This window comes from Opisthorchis viverrini, assembly GCF_000715545.1.
Source record: "Opisthorchis viverrini unplaced genomic scaffold opera_v5_54, whole genome shotgun sequence".
In the NCBI taxonomy this organism is placed as follows: Eukaryota; Metazoa; Platyhelminthes; class Trematoda; order Opisthorchiida; family Opisthorchiidae; genus Opisthorchis; species Opisthorchis viverrini.
Window position 1 is genome coordinate 854,212 of NW_008751711.1, and position 22,346 is coordinate 876,557.

The 22,346-nt window shown below is 40.0% G+C and overlaps 1 protein-coding gene across 1 annotated transcript; it reads right to left on the reverse strand.

Moving 5' to 3' along the window:
• Positions 1–1,532: 1,532 nt before the first annotated feature.
• T265_03724 (hypothetical protein) lies at positions 1,533–21,376 on the reverse strand (the record flags this gene model as incomplete). The annotated part of the gene is made up of 4 exons (XM_009168271.1): positions 1,533–1,987; positions 18,674–18,736; positions 19,181–19,211; positions 21,146–21,376. 4 exons carry the CDS (start codon positions 21,374–21,376, stop codon positions 1,533–1,535), a joined length of 780 nt encoding a protein of 259 aa, XP_009166535.1.
• Positions 21,377–22,346: the final 970 nt, after the last annotated feature.

Consider the following 22,346-nt stretch of genomic DNA (forward strand, 5'->3'; position numbering starts at 1 on the left):
TCTTCGCCATTGGATCTAATTTCCCTTTTGGTCTTGATAGTGTCCTCCTTAGAGTGCTCGCAGGCTTGTAAGCGACCAATATATTGTGCTGTCGTAAGAGCCTTGCCGTCATTTCAGCGGTGTTCTTGATGTACGGGAGTGTGACTCGCTTACTTGCATTTTGTCCTGTTGCATCGATCGTATTTGGCTTCCTGAGTGTTCTCCAGATGAAATTCCTCGGGTATCCATTTTTCTGAAACAATCTGTATAGGCGCTTTTCTTCTTTGATCTTGGATTCTGTTGTGCTGCAGTGTGTCTCGATCCGCTTGAAAAGTGTCCGAACGCAGCTTTGTTTGTGGCAATTTGGATGGTTGCTGTGGTAGCTGAGGATTTGGTCCGTATGTGTCGCCTTTCTGTAGACTTCAGTTTGTAGCTGTCCGTTCGGCAATCTGGTGACAAGGACGTCCAGGAACGCCAGTTTTCCGTTGTTTTCTTCTTCAGTTGTGAAGTTGATGTCGTCAAAGACGTTGTTTAGCAGTTGGATTACTCGTTGCAGTTCGCTTCTTTTGATGATCACGAATGTATCGTCCACGTAACGAACCCATATTTTGGGATTTATATCGGGCAACACGATTTGTTCCAATTTCTGCATTGTGACTTCTGCAATGAATCCTGAAATCGGCGATCCCATTGGTGTCCCTCGTAGTTGTTCATAATATTCTCCGTTGAACTCAAAATGTGTGATCAGGCATAAGTCGAGTAATCTGCAGAGGTCTTCCTTCTCCAGCGATCCAGTTGGCGTGTCGTTGTTGTCCAATAATTCGGCCACAGTTGTCTTGGCTGAATCGAGATCTACAGACGTGAATAGTGAGCTGACATCAAATGAAACCATTATTTCGTCCTGATCGATGCTTACGTGTTTTAGTTTCTCCAAAAATTGTCCCGCATTGTTGATTGAGTATTGCGACCCACCGATGAGATGCTTTAAACTTTTCCATAGTTCTTTAGGAAGATTGTAGGTCGCTGTTCCAGGAAGTGATACAATTGGCCGGAGAGGTATTGATTCTTTGTGTACCTTTGGGAGTCCGTAGAAGCGAGGAATGGCCGAATCACGAGCTCTCATTCTCCAATATTCCTCTTTTGTAATCTTGTGGAGATCTTGGAGTTGCTTCAAGTTCTTATTGATTTTGCTTGCTAGCTGCTTGCTTTGGTCGCGTTCTAAGCGGCGGTACGTAGTTGTGTCGTTGAGTAGTGCCTTTGCTTTATTGATGTAGTCCGGTTTGTCCATGATCACCGTTAGGCGTCCCTTGTCTGCCAGTAGAATCACGATGTCTTAATCCCTCTTCAACTTGCTCATTGCTTCTTTTTCTTTGCCGGAAAGTGAGTGGAGTGGTTTGTTGCGTGCGATGGCTGGGACGACAGTTTGACGAAGTTGCTGCTGAGCGTTTTCGTCGAGTCCAAGAGATTGCTGCTTCTAGGCTTTTGGACAGATTCCTTATCCAGGCTTCAGTAAGACTACTTTCCCACTCCTGATTTCTAAACAGCCTTGAGAATTAGCTATCTAGATGAGCCTTCTTGTTTTTAGCAGTGGATGAAACTCTTCGTTCTACCGCCATGCTAAGTTGCTCCATGAGATCTGGTCCTATTTTCCTCAAGCAGGCTTCCCTATGTCCGTTGGCTATTCTCTCGTATTTTCTAATGCGGTTGTGAGCGTCTGTAATCATAAGTCTGACCATTCGTCTACCATTCTGTCTAGCTATTACCCAATCTTGTGGATGGTTTATTGGCGGTCGGTAGGTTACACTACGTGGGAAGATGTGTTTGCGCAGGCATTCATGGAGGAAGTAGAGCTGTTGTCGCGTGTAGGCTTGTCGGCAGGCGAAAGTCTCCCATAGACGGGCTGTTTTGAGCGTGGAACGCCCGAAGTAGTTGGTAATTTGTTGAAATATTGGTAGCTCGGGTGAGTTTATTGGTTTTTGATCACGTGGCTGTTGATCTGTTTGCATTTCTATTTCAAGGTGATGGAGATCAGTATAAATGTGCAGAGTATGTTAATTTTCCGGCCTATCAGTACCAAAACACATGGCAATATATTTCATATTCGTCGCCATTGGCCTACGTAAGCATTTTATGAGGCACAGGTCACTGTTTTGCAAAAATGTTACAATTTAGTCCTGCGCTTGTATTTTATATTCTAGTGAAAGAAATTCTGGCGAGGAGCATTCCAGAATACTACTTGTGTATGGGTGTGTAATATATCTGCTCTCACGTGTTACCACTAGCGACGTTTTTCCTTTAAAATGTGAAGCATATGTCGATTTTATTCCAAACATTGTTACGAAATCCTATAAGCAAAAATGTTGTTGATATGTACGCTTTATTAACTCCTAAAAAAGCACTCTAATTGGTGGTAACTGATCAATACAATGACGTGCATTCTGTAACACAGTGATTACCCTCCTCATATGCTAGGACGCAAACAAATGCAATGTTATTGCACACGTCATTTGCGGCGTTACGTTCTTGCATTCTAACGTACATGGCGCGTTCCATTAGACTGCTAGCTAACGCTGAGTGGCAGTATCATCGATTTTGCAAAAGATGAAATTTTTAAGCAGATTTGTTCATATTTGACAGCCGTGATTTACTTTCTTTGGGGTTGTCCTTAATAGAAGCCTGTGGGCAAGATCCTCACGAAGATAACAGTATGTTCTTATTAAATTTTGTGTATAACTCTCGGGTTTTTTGCCGAATACAAAACTATCTATTTAGCTAATTTGCCACGGAACTGTGAAACATTATTTAGGTAAACCTTCTCGCCAAAATTTATTTGATAAATTTGTTTTAAAATGCGCAGGTATATATAACCAGGAGCTCAAAAAAAATCAATCAAATCGAATTTTATTCCCGCGTTGTAGTCGTGGAATTTCGTGAAGTCGAATTCTGCCGAGGTAAGCTTGCCGTCGATTTATGCATTATATTTTTGATCGCTACTTGCCACACGCCGCGACCTTCCCGTCAGATTTATTGCCATTCTGTTGGGGATTTGTTTTTCATGGTGCAAACTTGGAGATATCAGCATGATGATTAGTGATTATTGATCAACTGATCCGTGCCTACAGGAAGGTGCTAGGAAACCACGGTTTTAAGGTGTTTCACAGAAGAGTGAGCGAAATCTAAATACAAGCTAGTTTCATTAAGCTGCAATAAATTTCAAACTGACACATGAAACATTTCCATCTACAGATCGATGCAACAGGGAAGAGAAGTATCGCTGCATCGGTAGGCGAATGTCAGAGATACATTTATTTAAGGAAAAGTTAGAGCTGCCAAACATTTTTGCGTTACCCTGATTGACCTGCAAAGAGATATCCTTATGGTTCATAATTTATCTTCGCGAACCACCTGAGTCGTAATTTTATGGTCACGTTTACTCTTGAAACTGATAGCTTAATATTTCAGTTGTCATAACTTAGCTAACTAGAATATTTTTGGACTAGACATGTTTCCTCACACCGTAATCCAGTTGAACAAAATAAATATGAAGCAGACTGTTCGGCCTCATATCGGGCTTTGCTTGAATGCACCAGGAGTCCATGCAGCATTGCGTTCTCCCCTGCGAGGCCTAATTGTGATATAAGCGGATGGTACAAAAATGGAATTGTTCCCAAAAGGCCATTCATATAAGTGCTGTATGAAACACGAACTAACTTGTATATTCCATTCAATTTAAGGAAAACACAAGGATAACGAAGGCCAGAAACGTAAGACCACAGTGTCATTTCTCATCTGGTGTTTTCAATTTACTATGAGAAGTTATCTCAACTCACACGACGGTTGCGCTTCTGCTCTAGCTTGCACACAAGAACGTGGAAAGTTTACTTCTACTTCCACAGACCAACTAAATCACTTCCTTAATTTTGCTTGAGTGTTCCCTGAAAGAGCGTCCATCGTCACCCGCGCAGCATGTCAAAGAACGTCCTATATTTACCGATTACCGGGGTCAGTGACTCGGAATTTTGAGCATATTTCAGGAACTGTGCCGTGCAAAAATCGAGAATGAGACTGGAATGCAGACGAAACTACCGTGAGGCAATTCCCCTCATCCAGGAATTTCCAAAGACGCTGATTGTATCAAATAAATTATCTTCTTCAATCCTTTTTCAAAATAGCCCCCCGTGTTGATGCTTTAGGTTTGCCTCTTTGACGAGTCAGAGAATGTTTTTGGTAATATCACACATATTATGTAAAAAGCCAAGTAGCATGCCAATATAAATAGCGAAAGGAGTATCCGTGTAAGTGCTAACGACAAGCGCTATGACACTATTAGATGTCTTCTAGAAATCATTCAAAGCTGTTTAGTAATGTGAGCGTTTCACTATCAGAAATTAGGATCATTCAGATTTATTTAATGAACAATATTTCTGAAAACTGGCTCTAACTTTTGGTCGTAAACCACAGGTAAATGCTGGAGAGATGCTCTAGACCGCTGTATTGGTGAGCTTCGTTTGTTGATGCATGTAAAAAAAGCATACGCTGACTGCGGACGGTACAAAATGAAGACTATATGGTATCTAACCTCAATACAAAAGAAGCTCTGCTAAACTTGCGGGGCGTCTGCATTAGTCATTCTTCTATGGATAAATTTTTTTAAAGAAAACGGCATTTTCTTTCAATTTGAATTACAGTTCGCTGCGGTGACGATGCTGAATGCCTAGGTGAGCTTGAGTTGCAAAGCACTCCAACAAATGAAAATGTACGGTTACGCTTATTCGTTCAGGTTAATATTTAATTAACCAAGACGGAGATGAAAACAACGAAAGTGCGACCACATTAGGCGAAGGGGTGAGGTTAAGAAACAGTTTTGAAGCTAGCTCCTCTTTGCAATATAAAGCGTGATATAATGGACTCGATCTAAATATACTGATATTCCTGCCAGTAGAAATCTCTGCTCAACTTTGGATACTAATTATTGTTTGAGGATAAGTAGATTTCAAGGTAATTATTAGAAATTGGGCTACCAAACATATTTAACCTACATTAGACTTCAGAGTTTTTCCTCATCCGTGAAAACCATCCGGTTGCGGTACTGACATCTACTCAGAGCAACAGGATCCAGGTGTTAGAGTCATATTTCTTGTCTGAATATTCCAAGTATCACATGAAGTTGAAATGACCCTGTGGACCATTCAGCTTGCATGACAAGATTCATGCATATTTTCTAAATGTCCTCATTTTCACCAGCAGCCTAACAGCGTATTATAGAACGAGAATACGGAAGCCTTTTTGTAATGAAACAAGTTCAAGGGACGTTTGGTTTTCGACAGTGTCTAGTGTAGAGTACATTCTATTCCCGAGAAGCATTTTTGATTTCGTACCAAAGTTAGCTGGCTGAGGTATTGGCTGAAGGAATTGGGTTTCGCATGCTCCCGATCGTCGCAGCTGGATTTTGTATTCAATATATATAACAGGTTCTCCATTTGACCTTGAAAAAATAGTAGTCAAATTAACGGGTAAAGCACTACACTGTTTGCCTTCTGGCAATGCACAATATGCAGGGTTTTGCCGTCTCTTGCATACCCCTCCAAGTAAGCGTATATTTCCAGATGTCTTCCGCTATGTTAGATTGATTTTTTCTCCTCACACGAATAATCCCGTTTATTACGATAATACGCATACTGACTATTAAAATGTGAGTAAAATATACCCAAGTGAAAACGCATAAATATCATCTACCAGTATATTTTATTTTACCAGCTGCGAAGAAAAACGCGAATATGTTGCAAACTTTCAAAGAAATTGAATAATCTATTTCGTTGTTTTTCGTACATCGTTAAGTGTGGGGGGCACCTCTCTTCCTGGAAAATAGTAAAGCACTTCAACTTCGCTACATGCCAGTATTGTGAATTCCAATATATTTCATGTATAATTGCACTTTGCCTTCATCTGTATACCAAAATTATGTTATTGATAGTTTGGAAGGATCTAGGAGCACCGTAATCATGACGTTCAGAGAACGTAAGATGCATTATGTGATAGGAACCTCTCGCTTTGCACGGTGATGTGATATCTGAGATGTCCCATCAGATATTATAACATTTTTTCACAGATTTCATTCCAAACTGTTACGTTACGAATAAACGTGTTACACATCTTTATTTTTCTTTATCACATCAACGCCGCATTTATCTATAAAAATTGTTGAAGTGTGAGATATTTTGTTCGCATTATGACCTCTTGTCCTCAGACAGCAAAGTTACAACAGCAGTTGCCCAGCGGTGTAACGAAATTTTATGGCACATGCGTGGCATCAGCCTGATTACGAGGAAGTGTTCCAACACTTCGCGTTTGTTTAAACAGAGCGCAAGCACATGCAATGTGAACGAGAAATTTTAAACGCTACGATATTTATGAGTCATATATTGAATTGATGCGACTGATTGTAGGGGCGAAATTTCACGCTAAATTGAGTTATTTATTCAAATGTTATATGGCGGTCAGCATGTTTAGGTCAATATACTTTGTGTCGCGCGTTTCGTGCAGTCACCAAATACAGGCAGTTTTTGTGTAAAATATCTGGCACGGAAATATATCAAACAAGCTTTCACAAAATTTAATCACTCCGCACTCCTGTCTTGCGGGTCGCTTACAAGAGAGTAAACACGTGTCAAGATTTGGCAAAATAGGTCTACAGGGTCATCCAAGGAAATGATCGTATGTCGCCAACAATAGTGGGCAACGTTGGGCACTTGAATCACATGATATATTTATAGAACGATTTCCCAAACCAAAGCCATTGGAGCATGCAATCCACGAATCGTGTAACCTACCTCTATACGCCTCACGTGTGGCGTCGTGGCGCCACTCGGGCGGGAATTGTGTCGGACGACCCAAATGAACAACATCAAGTTATTTATTGCAAACTTGAATTGCGCTCTATTAGACAAGCGTGCACACATGATCATGATGAATTTTTCGTCCATCCAGCGTGAAACTGTGAAGTAATGGGAACAAGCACGATTCGCGTTTTACACCACGGATTTCTTGGTCTAAGATGGCCAAAGAGATTCAGTGCCAATGGGTGTCTCGGGGGGCTAAAGGCCAATGTACCGCGCTCTGCTGTGAACTCACCAAAATTGTGGCCTCAAGAAACAAGTGAGGACAATTGAACAAACTTGAGTCGTGACAGGTTGTTTTCTACACAACCGCAAACTGCTTCGGCAAATTTCAAGCATCTATGGCGCTACCTGTTTGAGCATTCCTCTTGGAGGCGTGCTTATCGATCGACGCGCGAACACATAATGTGTTACCGCTTCGTGTGTTAAGCTGCATATATCCGCATAAATCGGGCATTCGGAAGTGTATAAATGTTTAGACGGCCTAGAAATTTTCATTCTCTGGCGCACTGAAAAGTTCGGATATCTAGGCATAAGAACTAATATACGCTCATCCTGCGTTGACAAAGTATCTGCGTCCCACTTGCTCGATGTGGTGCTTGAGCAGGCCATCATGCGGTAACTCCTTTACCGTGGAAGGTTGAATGTATGCAATATTAGCAAAAAAAATCCGGTGTAATCACAGTTCACTTTTTCCTACGTGTCACAGTAATATTTGTTAAGGAATTATATTGATGTGAATGAGCAGAGCACACCGGGCCCCGACGACTGCCTCACCGTCGCTTCACAGGCAAACTGTCCGGATAATTTTATAATTCCGCTCACGTATATGACAGATTTACACACGTGGCGATACTCTCAGAATGCGCACCGTGCAATATTACTGGGCAAAAATACGCGTTTAGCCTCAGTAACTCACTGTCCCAATTAACATACCACAAATTTAGACGGCAGATTTATAACCACAACTTCAAATGAAACTTCGTCCTGTTGTCCTGTTTTAATTAATCTGACGAGTTCACAACAAAGGGGAATTTCTGGACCGCAGTTTCATTGTCATTGGAACGAACGAACCAGCGGTGCATATCAAAAGTCTGTACGAAATGCATAATAATAATGGCAAAACACCCAGAGCCTCGAAAAGTAAGTTAATGGCACTTTTGAATGCACAATCGAAGATATGGTGATTTGTAGATGAGCTATGAAGATTTATTCTCGTGAAAACATTTATCAAACTCAGCGATACCGTTCTTTTCTCTCAAAGGCTACCGCCGCTCTCTACTTGCTTGAGCAGATCAGAACGGCCTTTACACTAAGAGTCCTGGCTTTAGTAGCTTGGTTCTCAAGAAAAGTGTCTCGACAACGTTGTGAATATGGACATAATTGCTGCACCTCCTTTAGGACCTATGGGAGAGATCCACCTAAATCCAAGCATCCAGCTTGCATTAAAGCAGAATGGATAAAATATTCTAGTAAACATGTGTGGTCATGCAGTTTCCAGGATTTGATTTGGAAAATATTCAAATTTGAATAGCTGTAATATCCCCATGAAATGGGGACATATTATCAAACCCATTCACCACAGTAGGCTGTTGCATTCCGCACAGCGACTACGTTTGTTATACCGCACTCGTAATTTAGGGTGATGTGAAGTTCGATGTAAATTAGTCAGGCTGAAAAATTTAGCCGCGATATGAAGTTTACTGTGGACTGGTTTACAGCGTTTCACAACTGTTTCTAAACAAATCGGCGCTGGGAATCGCAGATGTTTCAAGCTGCTAAATTTGAGGCTGCCAGATACTCAGAAGAAATTCATTTACGAATACGATAATTCATATGGTATCGAAATCTCTCCACGCCCATAAAAATTCGGGCCAATCTGCAATGTTTTGATCTTCTGGAAGATGTCTTCAAGAATATGGTTAGATATTTTAAGGAAGAAAACTTGTATTATTACAGTTTTCTCAACAAGGTGATTCGAGCAATGAAATTCATCGAATACTTAATTCATTTTGATAAGCTTTCTCCCCATAGAAATTTATCAGTCGATTTATCGTTTATTCTATAGCAGTGAGGGTGCAACGTTGCCTTGTCGTTTCTCATTACATGTATAGGCGCATTACCGGGACGCACCATGTGCTAGATCATGAGTTCTGCCCATGTGAGATACTGAGTCCTCAGTTTGAATTTCTGTGAAATACCGTCGGAGGATGGTGGCCGTACTCAGGCAAAACAGGCGATACTGTACAAGGCTGCAACCATATTTCTAACAGGTCGCTTGATTTCGAGTACGCCTTGTCAGCTATCCTGAGCTTTCAATTGTAAGGTGAGCGTAAATTTAATTTACCATTTCACGGAAATGTCAGTGAGAAAATGGTCTGTGTTCATTCTGAAAGTATTTGCATTCCGTTCAAGACTATGTTCCGGACACGCTTGCAGTGAATTAAAAATATAAATATAATACATACGTGTATATATGCCACGCAAGTCAGATCACTCTGACCATGTGCTCGGCCTCGACCATATTCGTCCGGGTTATTAGTAAAGTAATCCTTATGACACTAAATGGTCATCGCATGTCTACAATCGATAATTCTAACGTGCAAAGTTGAGAATATCACTCGCTATCCCATTAATGAGCCATTGATATATATTGGGTGTATTTTTAAGTGTGGTGTCGTCGCTCTGCTTTTGTTTGCAAATTATAGCTAGCAGAACAGTCTGTGATGCTTAAGAATGTGTCAGATTTTGGAATGTATTGAAAGCATACCAAATGTCTGAACACAAATTCAACTTTGGTTTTTAAGCTTACTGAATACTCCAGATAAGTTGGTAAGCTATCAATGTAAGCAAGGAGAAGAATTACCATGCGGCATAAACCGGTATATATATATATATGAATAAGCTGCAGTGGTGAATATAGACTAGAGCAAAAACCAGCCGCTCTTGAAGTAGCCTGCCAGAAGAAATCAGAATACAGGTCACATTCCCGCTTACATTAACCTCAAGCATGATGAGATGCAAGTCACCCATAAGACTGTTGGAACCACGACCATCTGATATCACAAGATATACTGGATGCCCTATAATATAACAGAACGTCTGCTAATTCATTTCTATTTAGACAAATAAATTGGAATCTGCACATGGTGTGTGATGAGGAGGCAAACCAAATCATTCTGAGGGCCAGCAAATGTTACTTAAATCCGTTTAATACAAACGTAGCTGTAGCTCGGTGGCGTAGATTTAATCCTTGGTTAACCAGGGCTTCTGTCATTTATTTTTGACAGTAAAGAATGAGAAATATGAAGTTATTGTACACTTTGTCTGTTCTGCCTGAAAACAAGACAGCAAGCTCAGCAACAAATTTTCGAATCAAAAACAGAAGGCAGATAATCCGCCTAACAGCGTAATCATAATCAAGGGAACCGCCCAAGGACCTCGTCATTTCTGCGCCTGAATAGTTAACGGAGACAATAACCCGAACTACTTGAACAACATTCTTCCATGATATGTATGAATGACTCCCCGAGAGACGCGTGTTTACGGTTGGTTCACTGCTGTTGACCTTAATAGAGCATAAATTTTCCAAACAGTCGTGTCCGGTGACTGGATGCCATGATGAGGAGGTGCCCACGTTTTGTATATTGGAAATAGTGTGCACCGACATTTTCACTCTGAACATCTTACAAATTGATCGCCTTAAGCCAGTATCCACTAACTTTATAAGAACGCCCAAAAAGTGAAAAATAGATTTACTTTACTAAAATGTAGTTGTATATCGATTCGGGTCGTTGGCACACAGATGATTTAGCGAGACTCATATGTTGAGGCCAGATCACCTATGTTACATTTTGAACTCACTTCATTAGAACATGCAATGTGCAAATAAATAGTTGATCATGTACCTATTTAGACGCGCAAATCATTAGTGCTAACTGGGATGTCACATGTTGCCTAACTCAAATGCTAAATAGCTCTGGTGTTTAGCGCAAGAGTGTTCTAGATGATGTTGCACAGCTTAATAGACTTAACATTCAAAATGACCAAGGTTATCACCTGGAAAACTTCACCAACCCTCACAATTCAGTGCAAACAGTGCAAACACGCTCCTAATTTAGTGAGGGTTGGTGGTGACGACAACTGTGTGGTCTTAAAACTGACAATTTATAAAAGACGGTTTGCAAAGTGTGTCAGATTTTGCTTGTTACGGACGTTTAACTGATGCAGCCAAAATGTTATGTAGGCTACAAAACCACAATAAATAACAATGATCTTGGAAATCACTTCTACAAAAGTCAATGTGAAAAACATGTAGTCTTGACGGTCACCATTTAGCGCCCCTTGAATTTAAAACGCGGCTCTAATGAAGAGAACGTAATTTAGCTGTTGAACATTAGCTCGTTGCTTATTTGTTTTTGTTCATCAAGTAAGAACCTACGATAATTTCGAAAAAAATCTTCCCACGCGCGCAAAATTGTGCACGTTAGCAAAAGGTCTCACACTGAAATTTGAACCACCGGTAAGGCATGTCAAATGCTCGCCAGGGCGCGCTTTAGACCGATGAAATATTTTTAGTATCTTTTTCAAAACTTGAATACCAATGCCGATACTTGTACAATTGTTCTTCAGGTGAGAGCAATCCCCAAGATGATCTTTTTGATTTTGTTTGACTGCGTCTTTTGGCAGCCTTATCATGCCTTAACCTTTGGTTCCTTACAAAAACATGAAAGCAATAAGGTGAAAAAATGTTTTTCTTCTGAAACGTGTTAAAGATTATCACTATACCAGTGCGTTCTGCATCGGATTTTTTGATGAATCGAACAGCAATATGGGCTAAAATGATAAATGATCCTTGTTATTAAAACATAGTTTTACAGAAGATACTGGAAAAGCTTAATGAGATCTTGAGAATAGTCGCAACAAATCTGCTCCCACGATTTGTCCGATTTCTAGCATATGTTACTGAAAATGATTCCGGCTCAAGCTAAAAGTAAGACTTTCCCCCAAAGATGAAGAAACTAGCTGTGTTCAACAAGTTACATTTATTTCAAATGTGATACCGAGTATAGGTGACTTGCAGAAGGTGAATTGGTCAGGTTGTATTACTACAAAATACCACCTACTGACCCACAGCTATTTTACGGTTTCATCACTCGGAACACATTCTTTACCTTGTCCAGGCCGATCACCAATAGTTCGGGGTCAAATAAAGTATGTCGGTAGCGCAAAACTCGATAATTCAAAAAAAAATCAAATAGAATTAGATAGCTCACCACGACGTGAAGCGTGGTTGGTTGAAATTGTATGTAGCGTGCATAGAGGTAGCAACCAAATGTCAACGATAAACTACCGTTTCCAGCACGCAACGAATGTAATTTCCTCATTATCTGGGCAAGCATATCAACAATCATATGAAAAAAAATGGTCGCACACTCGGAACTTATCTTGCCAAAACAGGAGTACCAAGGAGCATCTACGGGTCGGTTGTAACTATCCCAAAAACAGTCAAGGTAACCGCAATATGGTAACGCCATTTCACAGACAAAAAATTCGACCAGTTACGGTACACAAAGAAATCCAACTCATTTTTCTGCTAAAAATGTATATTGTGAGGTTCAACGACAAAAGAATGATCGAATTTTATTGGGGTTGATATTCAATAGGGGATACTAAGCTTACGAATTGCTAACAATTTTTCATGAGATAAAATGGATTCGTGTGAATCAGAAAGTGTATCTTGACTGTCGTTCGATTGGTTGATCTGTGAGAAAGAGTAAACCACTATATCATAAGTGCGTATTTGTAAGGCCACCGGTAAAGTGGCTTTCGTCTGCGTTCTTCGGGTTGATGACTGTAAAAGAATGCTAACGGTTTTAATAATGGCTTAACTCGTTTCATACGATATATTTTTGTAGTGAGGTGGGTTAACAACTAAGTAAACACGTGAAGCGGGTCGGATAAAATTTCCTGAAGAACCGATATGTTTGGGGCGATTGTAAAAAAATACTCAACGTCGCCACCAATGAATTGAACACGCAATTAAAGTTGCGTTAACTCAGGTTCGCTAGCCTCATTTTAACTAACTTCGCGAAAATGCTCCAATTGTCAAACTGTTTTACTGGTTCGCTGCGAAAATATATCGCCCTAGCTCATAACTTCCTGGGAATCCAGTTAACTCTAATATTTATGATAGTTTGCCGAGCTAAAAAGGCTTTCATTGTTTGCACAGTGTACTGATGAACTCCACCATACGAAATGCCCAAGGATCACTGCATAAGGCTATTAACCAGCTCACGCAAATTTATCACAAGTATTTTCTCTTATATCTTTGCCGAATGTTGCGTTACTCCTGTTGCCCTATAACATTTTAGCATTGCGTCAGATGTGGGATGAGATTGGCGGCCATTGCGACGCATCCACGTAGATGGATATGCCTTTGTATCATTACATCACTGTAGATGCAGATATTATATATCATGTCGCAATTTGCAGTATCCAGAGTTTTGGCATTATTTGGTTTAGTCTTGTGTGTGTAGCATCGTTTGTCAAAACGGCTAGAGTTAAAAACCTTATCTATATTTCTTTACGCAGTAAATTAGATTGTGGATAAGTAGAACGAATAACGCTGTTTGCCTGTCAAAATTGTTTCGCAATTTTTTGCCATTCAGTTATGTAAGAAATGACTAAAGATCAAAATATGCATCACCAACATCAAACGTTTGGGTTGCGATTTTGCAAAACGATGAAATTAGTGGTGCTAAAATCCTATGAAAAATGAAATACGAAATGGCAAATATCGAGACAACAAACCTCTGGAATTCCCGAAATAATTCACTGAATTGCGTATTCTTAGACAGACTCATGTTGCTGTCATTTAGCGCACACGGATAATTATTTTTAGATGATCGAAAATCTTTTCGCTGTACATTGTGCCTACTTGACGCCAAAAAATAGATACTCGAATATGAAAAAATGAATAAATATAAGGTTTTTTCACACTATTTCTCGGAGGCTGAGTCGTTTGTGTAGCGCGTAACCTACAAAACATGTTCTCGTAAATTAAAAAAAACAGTCGAAAATATCTGTGACAAAGGGAAGACGTTTGGTACTTCCTTACTTCAAACTACGAATTGGTTGTATGTTCATCTGTGTCGATCGCATCATTGGTCAAATAATTCAAGGCCCTCAAAAATGATATAAATTAAAACGAATCAAATAAATGGACAAACCCCGACGAACGCTGGATTATCAGAGAGCATGGCTTTATTTTCATTGATTATCTCGCTTGCCCTAAGCAAGTTATTTATACTACCGATGAAAAGACCACCCAAATAAATCAATACTGATTCGTATGCTTTGACTTTCGGTTTTAGTAAATGCCTGCTCTGCGAGAAGCATCCCGACATACTTCTTGTGCATGGGTAAGACAACGCTTCTTGTAGACTTATGAATTTTTCCCGTGTGAAATTTGGATAATTTCTTTGCCACTGGTGATCAGGAGGAGCTGCCAGAATTGATGCATTCATTTACCATGTAGTCTGATTGCCTACAGCAATTTAATGAGCCAGACATGCGTTGAAAAATCCTTTTATCTTTACTTTATATCAGCATAGCTCATTGTGTTTGCTGTTTCTTATACGCACACTGTGCGTTCATTCTGACACAAACTGGCGATAATCCATTAAACCTTGAAATTTGCATTAACAGTCTCTGGCAGAGGTGACTGGATGCGATGAATAATGTCATTATTATTTGTGTCAAATTTTGTCCTCTAAAACTGAAAAAATACTAGAATTCCATTATTCATCGTCGGTGATTTAAAGCCAATGAATTTCGTCGACAGAAAAATGCGGAAGCGATCCGCACGAAGATGACAGTACGTTAAAAATAACCAACATACAATGGATAAAATCTTTTGAATATTGTATTCTTGAATCCGACTATCCACCTTCAGTAACTGGTTTAATTTGCCGGCCGTCGCCTGTAAGCGTTTCGCTAGATGACGCATTGAGATATCTTCAGGCGTAACTTAATTTCTTTTTCTTTACAAATCACAGTTTTTATTGGTCATGTTCCATCTGATCAAAAATAATCTTACGCTCGATACAATAGATAATAGGTGTGCATGACATCTACTCCATCAAACTAAACGCACAAATCCAGCGAGCATGGAATTCTTCACTCCGAAAAACTTGAATTTTCCGACCATTTTCCCTCTTAGGCTGGTACAAACCCTCTAATCAATTTAATAGGGACTTCAATGAGGGCGGTGATGCATGATATTTTTGCGTAGGGTCATCTTAGTTGTACGGTCACTCTAAAGGCATTCCCTATGATAGCTTTCGCGATTTTGAAACCGTCATTATTTCGGTAAAGACTTGATTCAAAACGTACTTTGCAGTTTCAGAGGTGCGCAAGGTTGAGCTTTGTCGCGGTATGTTTGGAATTATCGTTTACACGGTATTATTGATTACCGTATTTTAAAGTATATATTATGTATCCGTTATGCACTCAAGGTGCAAACACTAGTTCTTTGCCAAACTGCTAAGTGTTAAAGACAAAATGATTATTTTTATTAACCCACGTAATACATGTTTGACCAGATCAGTGCAACACTGAAGAGAGGAATCGTTGCATAGGTGGGTTGAATCTTCTGAAACTTATACGATTGATGTATAAAGGAGCGAACTATATACCTCCGCTGCCCAGAAGGATTTTACCTAACAAGAGGATGTTAATTTTGAGATATTGCATTGTTCAGCTCTAACTATTGACGTAAATGTATGTTTCTCAGTAATCCTGTTAAATTCACAGAGAATAGCCATCTAATCTTCCTTCTGCGCTTTTAGGCTGTAGATATGCAGCACCAGTATCAAGTTATAACATATTGCGCAAAATAAAATCCAAATGACATAATTGAAGTCAGAGTTAACCGTTTGTTTTTTGAAACGTCTCTAGAGTATTACTGGGACAACGAAAACAAGAGAAGTAGGTTTTGTAGACGAGTATCGGCTTGTTGCTTTTAGTGTGCATTTTATCTGGCGGACAAAAAATGAACTTTGGGACAACTTATAGTTTGCCCCTGAAATACAAACCAGTTTAACATTTAAATTTCCGTGTAAATAATTGTTCAAGCCTATCTAAGGATTTTCTCAAACCATGCAACTCCGAAGTTTATTCTTTTGTGTAGATGCTGATGTGTTCAAACAAATGACCAGGCAACTCTGTTTATTTTAGTGGTATTCATCTCAGTGTCGACGTCCAAACATACTACAAATGGTTGTGTTACTCTTTGCTCAACTTCGTGTCAAAATCAAAAGAGAAAATCTTTCATTATGGTGATGCCAATTAGAACGAATGCTTGCAGAGATTTCACCTTAAGCCTTTGGTTTGTAACGTGTAATTATATTTGTTGCCACTTGTTAGTTTTACGGCTTATATCAGTACCGCCGTCAAGTTTCAAAAACATCATCATTGCAAAGAAGCCTTTTGCTTCAACTTTTGGTTGTATTTCATCTATACATTGTCAGGTTTATTGGCGAAAAGTTTGTTCCTGTATTATAAGTACGTATAACAGTTAACACGTTGTCCAAATTTTGAATTTCAACGCTCTTTCGCAGTCAAATGCTGGAAGGATGCTCTCATACGCTGCATTAGTAAGTTTCTGCAGTAGGCACTAATGCATCCAACAAGTTGAACACGTAGTGCTGTACAAAATCCCCAGGTGTAGCATACAACGTCACTTGCATCACTTCCGGAGAAAATCCAGTAGCACATTTTACGAACTAATTTATAATTCTTTAAAACAAGAGACAACCTGTTTGGTTTGACAAGTATAAATTCAGTTCACTTCAAATACAGTTCCATGTGGTGACGAGATTGGTTGTATAGGTGAGTTTCCGTTAGGATAGTTTCTACATTACTAATCAATACCAAGTTACGCTTATTTTTACCAGTACACTGAGGAGGAACAAGCAAGAATGCTCCATTGCGGTTGATGATATATTCTTAGAACAACTTCGATTGTCAAACTCGCAGCTCATATCCGGTTCAGTCGTTATAATTGAAAAATTATCTCGTAGATGCAAAACTAGCATTTGAGTGTCCACGCTTAGATTTTCAGTCTGTCAGTCTGCGACAGCTTGTGGACATATTGGATAGCCAAATTTGCTGCACGAGCGGTCCTAAAAAATGCACGTTTTACCTAAGTACAAAGTTTCGGCTAATCGTAGCCCCAGAGATCTTGGTGTTTTAGAGCGTTGTCATAACTACCACGGGCAATATGGTTGTTGTTTTATTTTTGTGAAACCTGGAACTTCAAAATATATGTTAATCGCGGACACCAGGACATTCTCCGTAGCCAACATGCTTGTTCACCATTGTTTTGCAAACTTGGCGATTCAAATGAACATCGTGCTATATGATCCGTCTAGTGTTTGGGTTTCGCGTTGATGCCCAAACCGTGCGCGACCTTTTGAGGCATGCAGTAACATAGACAGTGAAATCCGTCAATGCAGGGCGGAAAAGCAGCACTGTCACTGTGATATGGGTAGAACTACATACGACATAACGTTTGCATTGATGATAATGGTTTCCAAGGTTTCATGTCAAAGAATTCAAGAAAAGATCCTAAAGTGCTTCGAAAAAGATGAATGAGCATTATGACTTAAGTAGACGCATTAATATATTGTTTTAAAATGAACGTCCCGTGTGCGTGCCTCCCAACTTTCTACGAAAATTACCGTCTTTCATGACCTAATCTGAGTTTAGCTTGACTCCTCGCACATTGAAATGAACCAACAGGATTACTCAGAAAATTTAAATGTTCTTAAACCTAGGATGCACATTCGTGCTCTGTCTTGATTGATGTTTAGAAGTATGCAAAGAGCTCCATACTCCACCAAGTAAGTCTCAGTTATCAACTATTTTACTTAAACATGTTTTTTGTTCGTGCACTCGGAGCTTGTGTGTTCAGGTTGAGGATAAACTCCAAATCTTCTACTAAAACAAGACAATATACTGCTGTAATTTTCGCACTTTAGGGACCATAGTCTAGTGTCATAGAAACTTATGCAGATATACTCCTAACTGTTGTTCTTCACGAAGATGGGTGCTTTCAAATCTGCCTCCATACCACACCGACAAGCATTATGACATTCGCAACCCACTGATGTTAATTGTGCGCGCTTATCACAGAAGTCTTCGAAGTTGATATTAAGTACTCACACTGAACATAAGAAACAGTGTTAGATATTAATGGGCCAAAACCAGCAAATTTTCTGGTGACAAACAATTTTGCTAAATTTATCGGAGTTGTAATAAAAAACCTTATCAGTTTGGAATTGACCACCTTGAATGAACATTCAGGGTATTTTTTCAGGTGAGCTAAGCATAAATGACGATCTTCACACAACACGCCATCCTGTACTTTTATTACGACAACTGGATTTGGCGGGAGATATAAAGCGCAGCGGGAACATTATATGAAAATGTATTCGAAATTTAAAATAAACAACACACGAGGCAGTCCCACCAAGCGACTGTGTGCGCGATATGTAAAGACAAAGCACCATGCGGTCAGAAATATCGCTAATGTGCTAATTGCCTATTAAGTTGGGGGTTGGCTTAGTGCATAACAATCGAGTGGCGGAAACTTCTGCTAGATTAAGCATACAAGAAGGTTTTGATGCATAGATTTTCGCTTGTATGCAGTACTAAGATTACCAATAGATGGCTGAAGCACGTGCAGATAATAAAGGTAACAGGGTTTTGGGAGAATTCTGACATACACTTACCTTTCCCTGCTGGCTTTGCTATTTCCACGTGTTCGTTGCCTTTGCCCAAATTCGAATCTCCAACTGAAGAGCCAAAACAAAACTAATTTCTATAATCTGTCTGGCGCGTTTGTTCCAGAAACAATAACGTTTTTTCCCAAAAATCTCCAAGCTTTCATACCAAACACTTGTAAAAAATTTATTAGTTTAATTTGAGTGCAGCTTTTTCAATGTTGAAAGTATGGTGCAATAAACTAGGTAAAGGGAGCACCCTCTACGATGTTCCGTAGCACGTCAGGCACACCGGATAAAATAATTCATGTGACGGCCTAAGTCTTCCATCGAACATAGCAGTTTCGGTGTGATCATACTGCATATCTCAGTGCAAATTACGAGGTATGCAGGAGATCTACGTCCTCGATATTGAGTTATTTCGAATCAAATCGGTTGAAGTGCACAGCGAGTTGTCCGAATTTCGACAGTGCATTGTAATTAAATTTTGTGCTCGCAAATTTTATACAGATTCACCCTTCCCCGATGTAGTTGCAGGGGGTTCTAGCTAAAAATAATTTAAATAAGACGCCTTTTGTTTTACACATCAAGACAACCATATTTCTCAGGAAAGCAAATGTTACTGTGTAGCAGAAACCAGAAAATACGCTGGCACTGTACACCCTACAACTCTTTGCTAGATGTTTCAATATAATTTGTTGTAAAAAATCGATATCTCGCAATGAAGACAAATCAATATAGCCCTGCATGATAATGCCTTATTGTCAATGCAGTATCGTGATCAAATTTTGTCCAGCTGGGTTGGAAGGGGATTAGGTAACTCCAGCCTAAGATGCCCGTTAATTTTCATGAATATATGGACAATGAAACGCGTAAGCGGCTCGCAGGAACATACACGCACCCTACTTCAAATCTAGCAGTTGCGTTATGAAGGCGCAAAAACTGCACGTCCCCGTAGCAACACTTTTGTGGCAGTTACATATTACACCATACGCATACATAAAACACAGACAAAAAAACGAATCTTTGAACGGGATTTCCCTCGCATGTTCCAAATAAATGGTGTTGCTGGCAAATGCATGCCCTCAGCAAAATACTTATTTTTATGGTTTCCAAATATTTCGCGTTACCAATATTTTGGAATTAGAACCAACCCGCTGACCATAATGTAGGGTGCTGAAGGATAAAAAACTGTTATATTTTGTGATGGGACAGTGAGTTGCTAACAACTTTTGAAAGAGATTACGGTTCAGAAAATATTTCTGTTAATTTCGTGATCACTCAATTGGTCCGCAAAATTTGTTAACCTGTGATGTATATCAGAATGCGAATAGCGTATAATGGTAAAAAACGTATCTATTTTACCCCTTCTGCTGAGGCCCATCTGAGGGTTTTAGGTAAATAATCTGTGACGCCACTGACCTAGAGGATACTTATGTACCAATTTTACGGTTATTTAAGTCACTTTATGTATTCATTGGTTGTCAAATTTTGCACGTCTCTGATGTTTTCAGGTAGGAATCTGTGGTTATTTACAGAACCGAAGAACATTTGATTGCAACTAATGAAGCTTTTATGGTACCATCGTTTTCAGTTGATGTCTAAAAACGCCTCGATTTGTGGCCAAAAACCTTCTCAATTCAATACGCCGTTTAATCCAAAATGTCAGAAGAACACGACTCCTTGGAGCTACTTCGTTGATACTTTATTTTATACTTCTATTTATACGAATTTTCAAAAGACTGATCACAACGGTTGTTAAATTCAAAAATCTGTTTGCTTCAATCATTATCCGGGAATATGTGAATATGGAATATCGCATATAAATGTGACTGCAATGCTTCCACAAATCGCGGTTTTGATAAAATGCAAGTAGAATAATAGTTATAACATCATTGGTTCAGCTTCTTTTACCACGCGAAGAATATCCTGGATTAAGTTGACTATTTGTGTATTGAATAATTGTGTTGAATAATCAGGAAGATTAAGTTATTATTCTGCTGTTGCGATTTCATCTATAAATTGGACAAACTGTTATGAGGCTATCAGCAAGCAAATATAGGATCATACTTGCTGTGGTCATTCTCAGTACCATACCGCAGCCTGTGTGTGCTATGCTCGACTTTTTTATAATTCTTATCTTCGTTTACTTGGAGAATCAGATTCATCCATCTAAGTCTAATTTTTGCCGCGTTCATCAGCATCATCGATTAATCATCTGTGGGACCCGCGTACTTATCATATGCCGGTTGAGGCTACCGCAGTCCCGTCGATCGATCATTTGAAGGAGGCATTGCTCATACAAATATGCGCAAATAAATATCTACTAATTGAAGGGATTTGGAATTCAGCCATTTATTGAAGACAATTGAAATGCGCAAACGCTACTGAGGGTATGGTACTGCTGCTTCGTACTCTTGCAACCGTAGTGTCTAGCGCGCGAGTTTTCCGGGGTTTGTGATTGGTTTCGAAATGAAATACTTGTCCAAGCAGATATTGCGCCAATTTATCTTGCGCAAAAGTGATCGCTAAAAATTCTTTCTCAATGGATAAGTACGTCTGTTTCGCATTAGCCGGAACACGACTGGCATATGTGATAAATCCATTCTTCTGCTTTCGGACTGCACTGATACCGCGATCACTAGCGTCCGCTGCAAAGGTGTAAATCACCCTGAACTTGAGAATTTCGACCGCCAGTTCGTGAACCAACATTCGCGCTTTGATACGCTCAAAAGCCCTCAGGTACCTATCCAGTCACTTCGAATTTCCGATTTCGCTCGACGACGTAACCAAACATGGCAACATTCTAAAGTCCATTCGATTAACGGGGCACCAAGCGCCAGAATGTGAATGGTGTTCCGGACAAACCAAACGGCATCCGTCCAAATTGATATTGTGTGTCCCAACCGCAAATACCGTTTTCGCCCGGTGCTTTCCTTGATAGCCCATTGTCAGTATCCAAAACCCAAGTCAAACAGTGAAATATCAAGAATGCTGAATGGATTCAAAAACCTCTGCAACCGAATCCACAGCTACAAACCGATTCACGGTTAGTTCATTCAGACCCCGGAAATCCACGCAAAACCTGTATTTTCTACTCGCGCTTCTCACAAGCAGAGCTGGGGAACTTTTCTAACTTTTAGTTTCTTCGATTGTGCCATTCTTCATCATCTGTCTGTGGACCTCCTTCTCGACCACGGACCGTCCTGACGGTAACTTACAAGGCAGATATTTTCTGACACAGCTCACTCATGGCTGCGCCCGGGTAGTCTTCATGCCCGATTGCGCCATACCTTGTCGTCAGCTTCCCTGCTTTAGGTCAATCACGGAATCTGTTTCCTTGAGGAAAGCCGTCCCCAAAATTGTCTGTTCTTTGTCTGAGCAAATCAGGAACGCGTGCGGCACGGGCTTGTTGCCAATTCGTATCGGGTTCATTGAAAATCCGCCAATCTTCAGTCGATATCCTCCCACAGCGCGCACTCTCTGTGAACAACCTGGTTCCCTCTTCAGCTGACCGATATGCCTGCTCCAGCATCAGTAAAAAATAACCTCTTCTCCCCATTTATCCCGACAACGGCTTGCATGTTAGCATGTGTCAGTGCGCTTATCGCGACCCACTCAAGAAAACAGGAGTACTCAAAATTTTTATTATGTACAAGTGATCGGGCCGGGGACACTGATT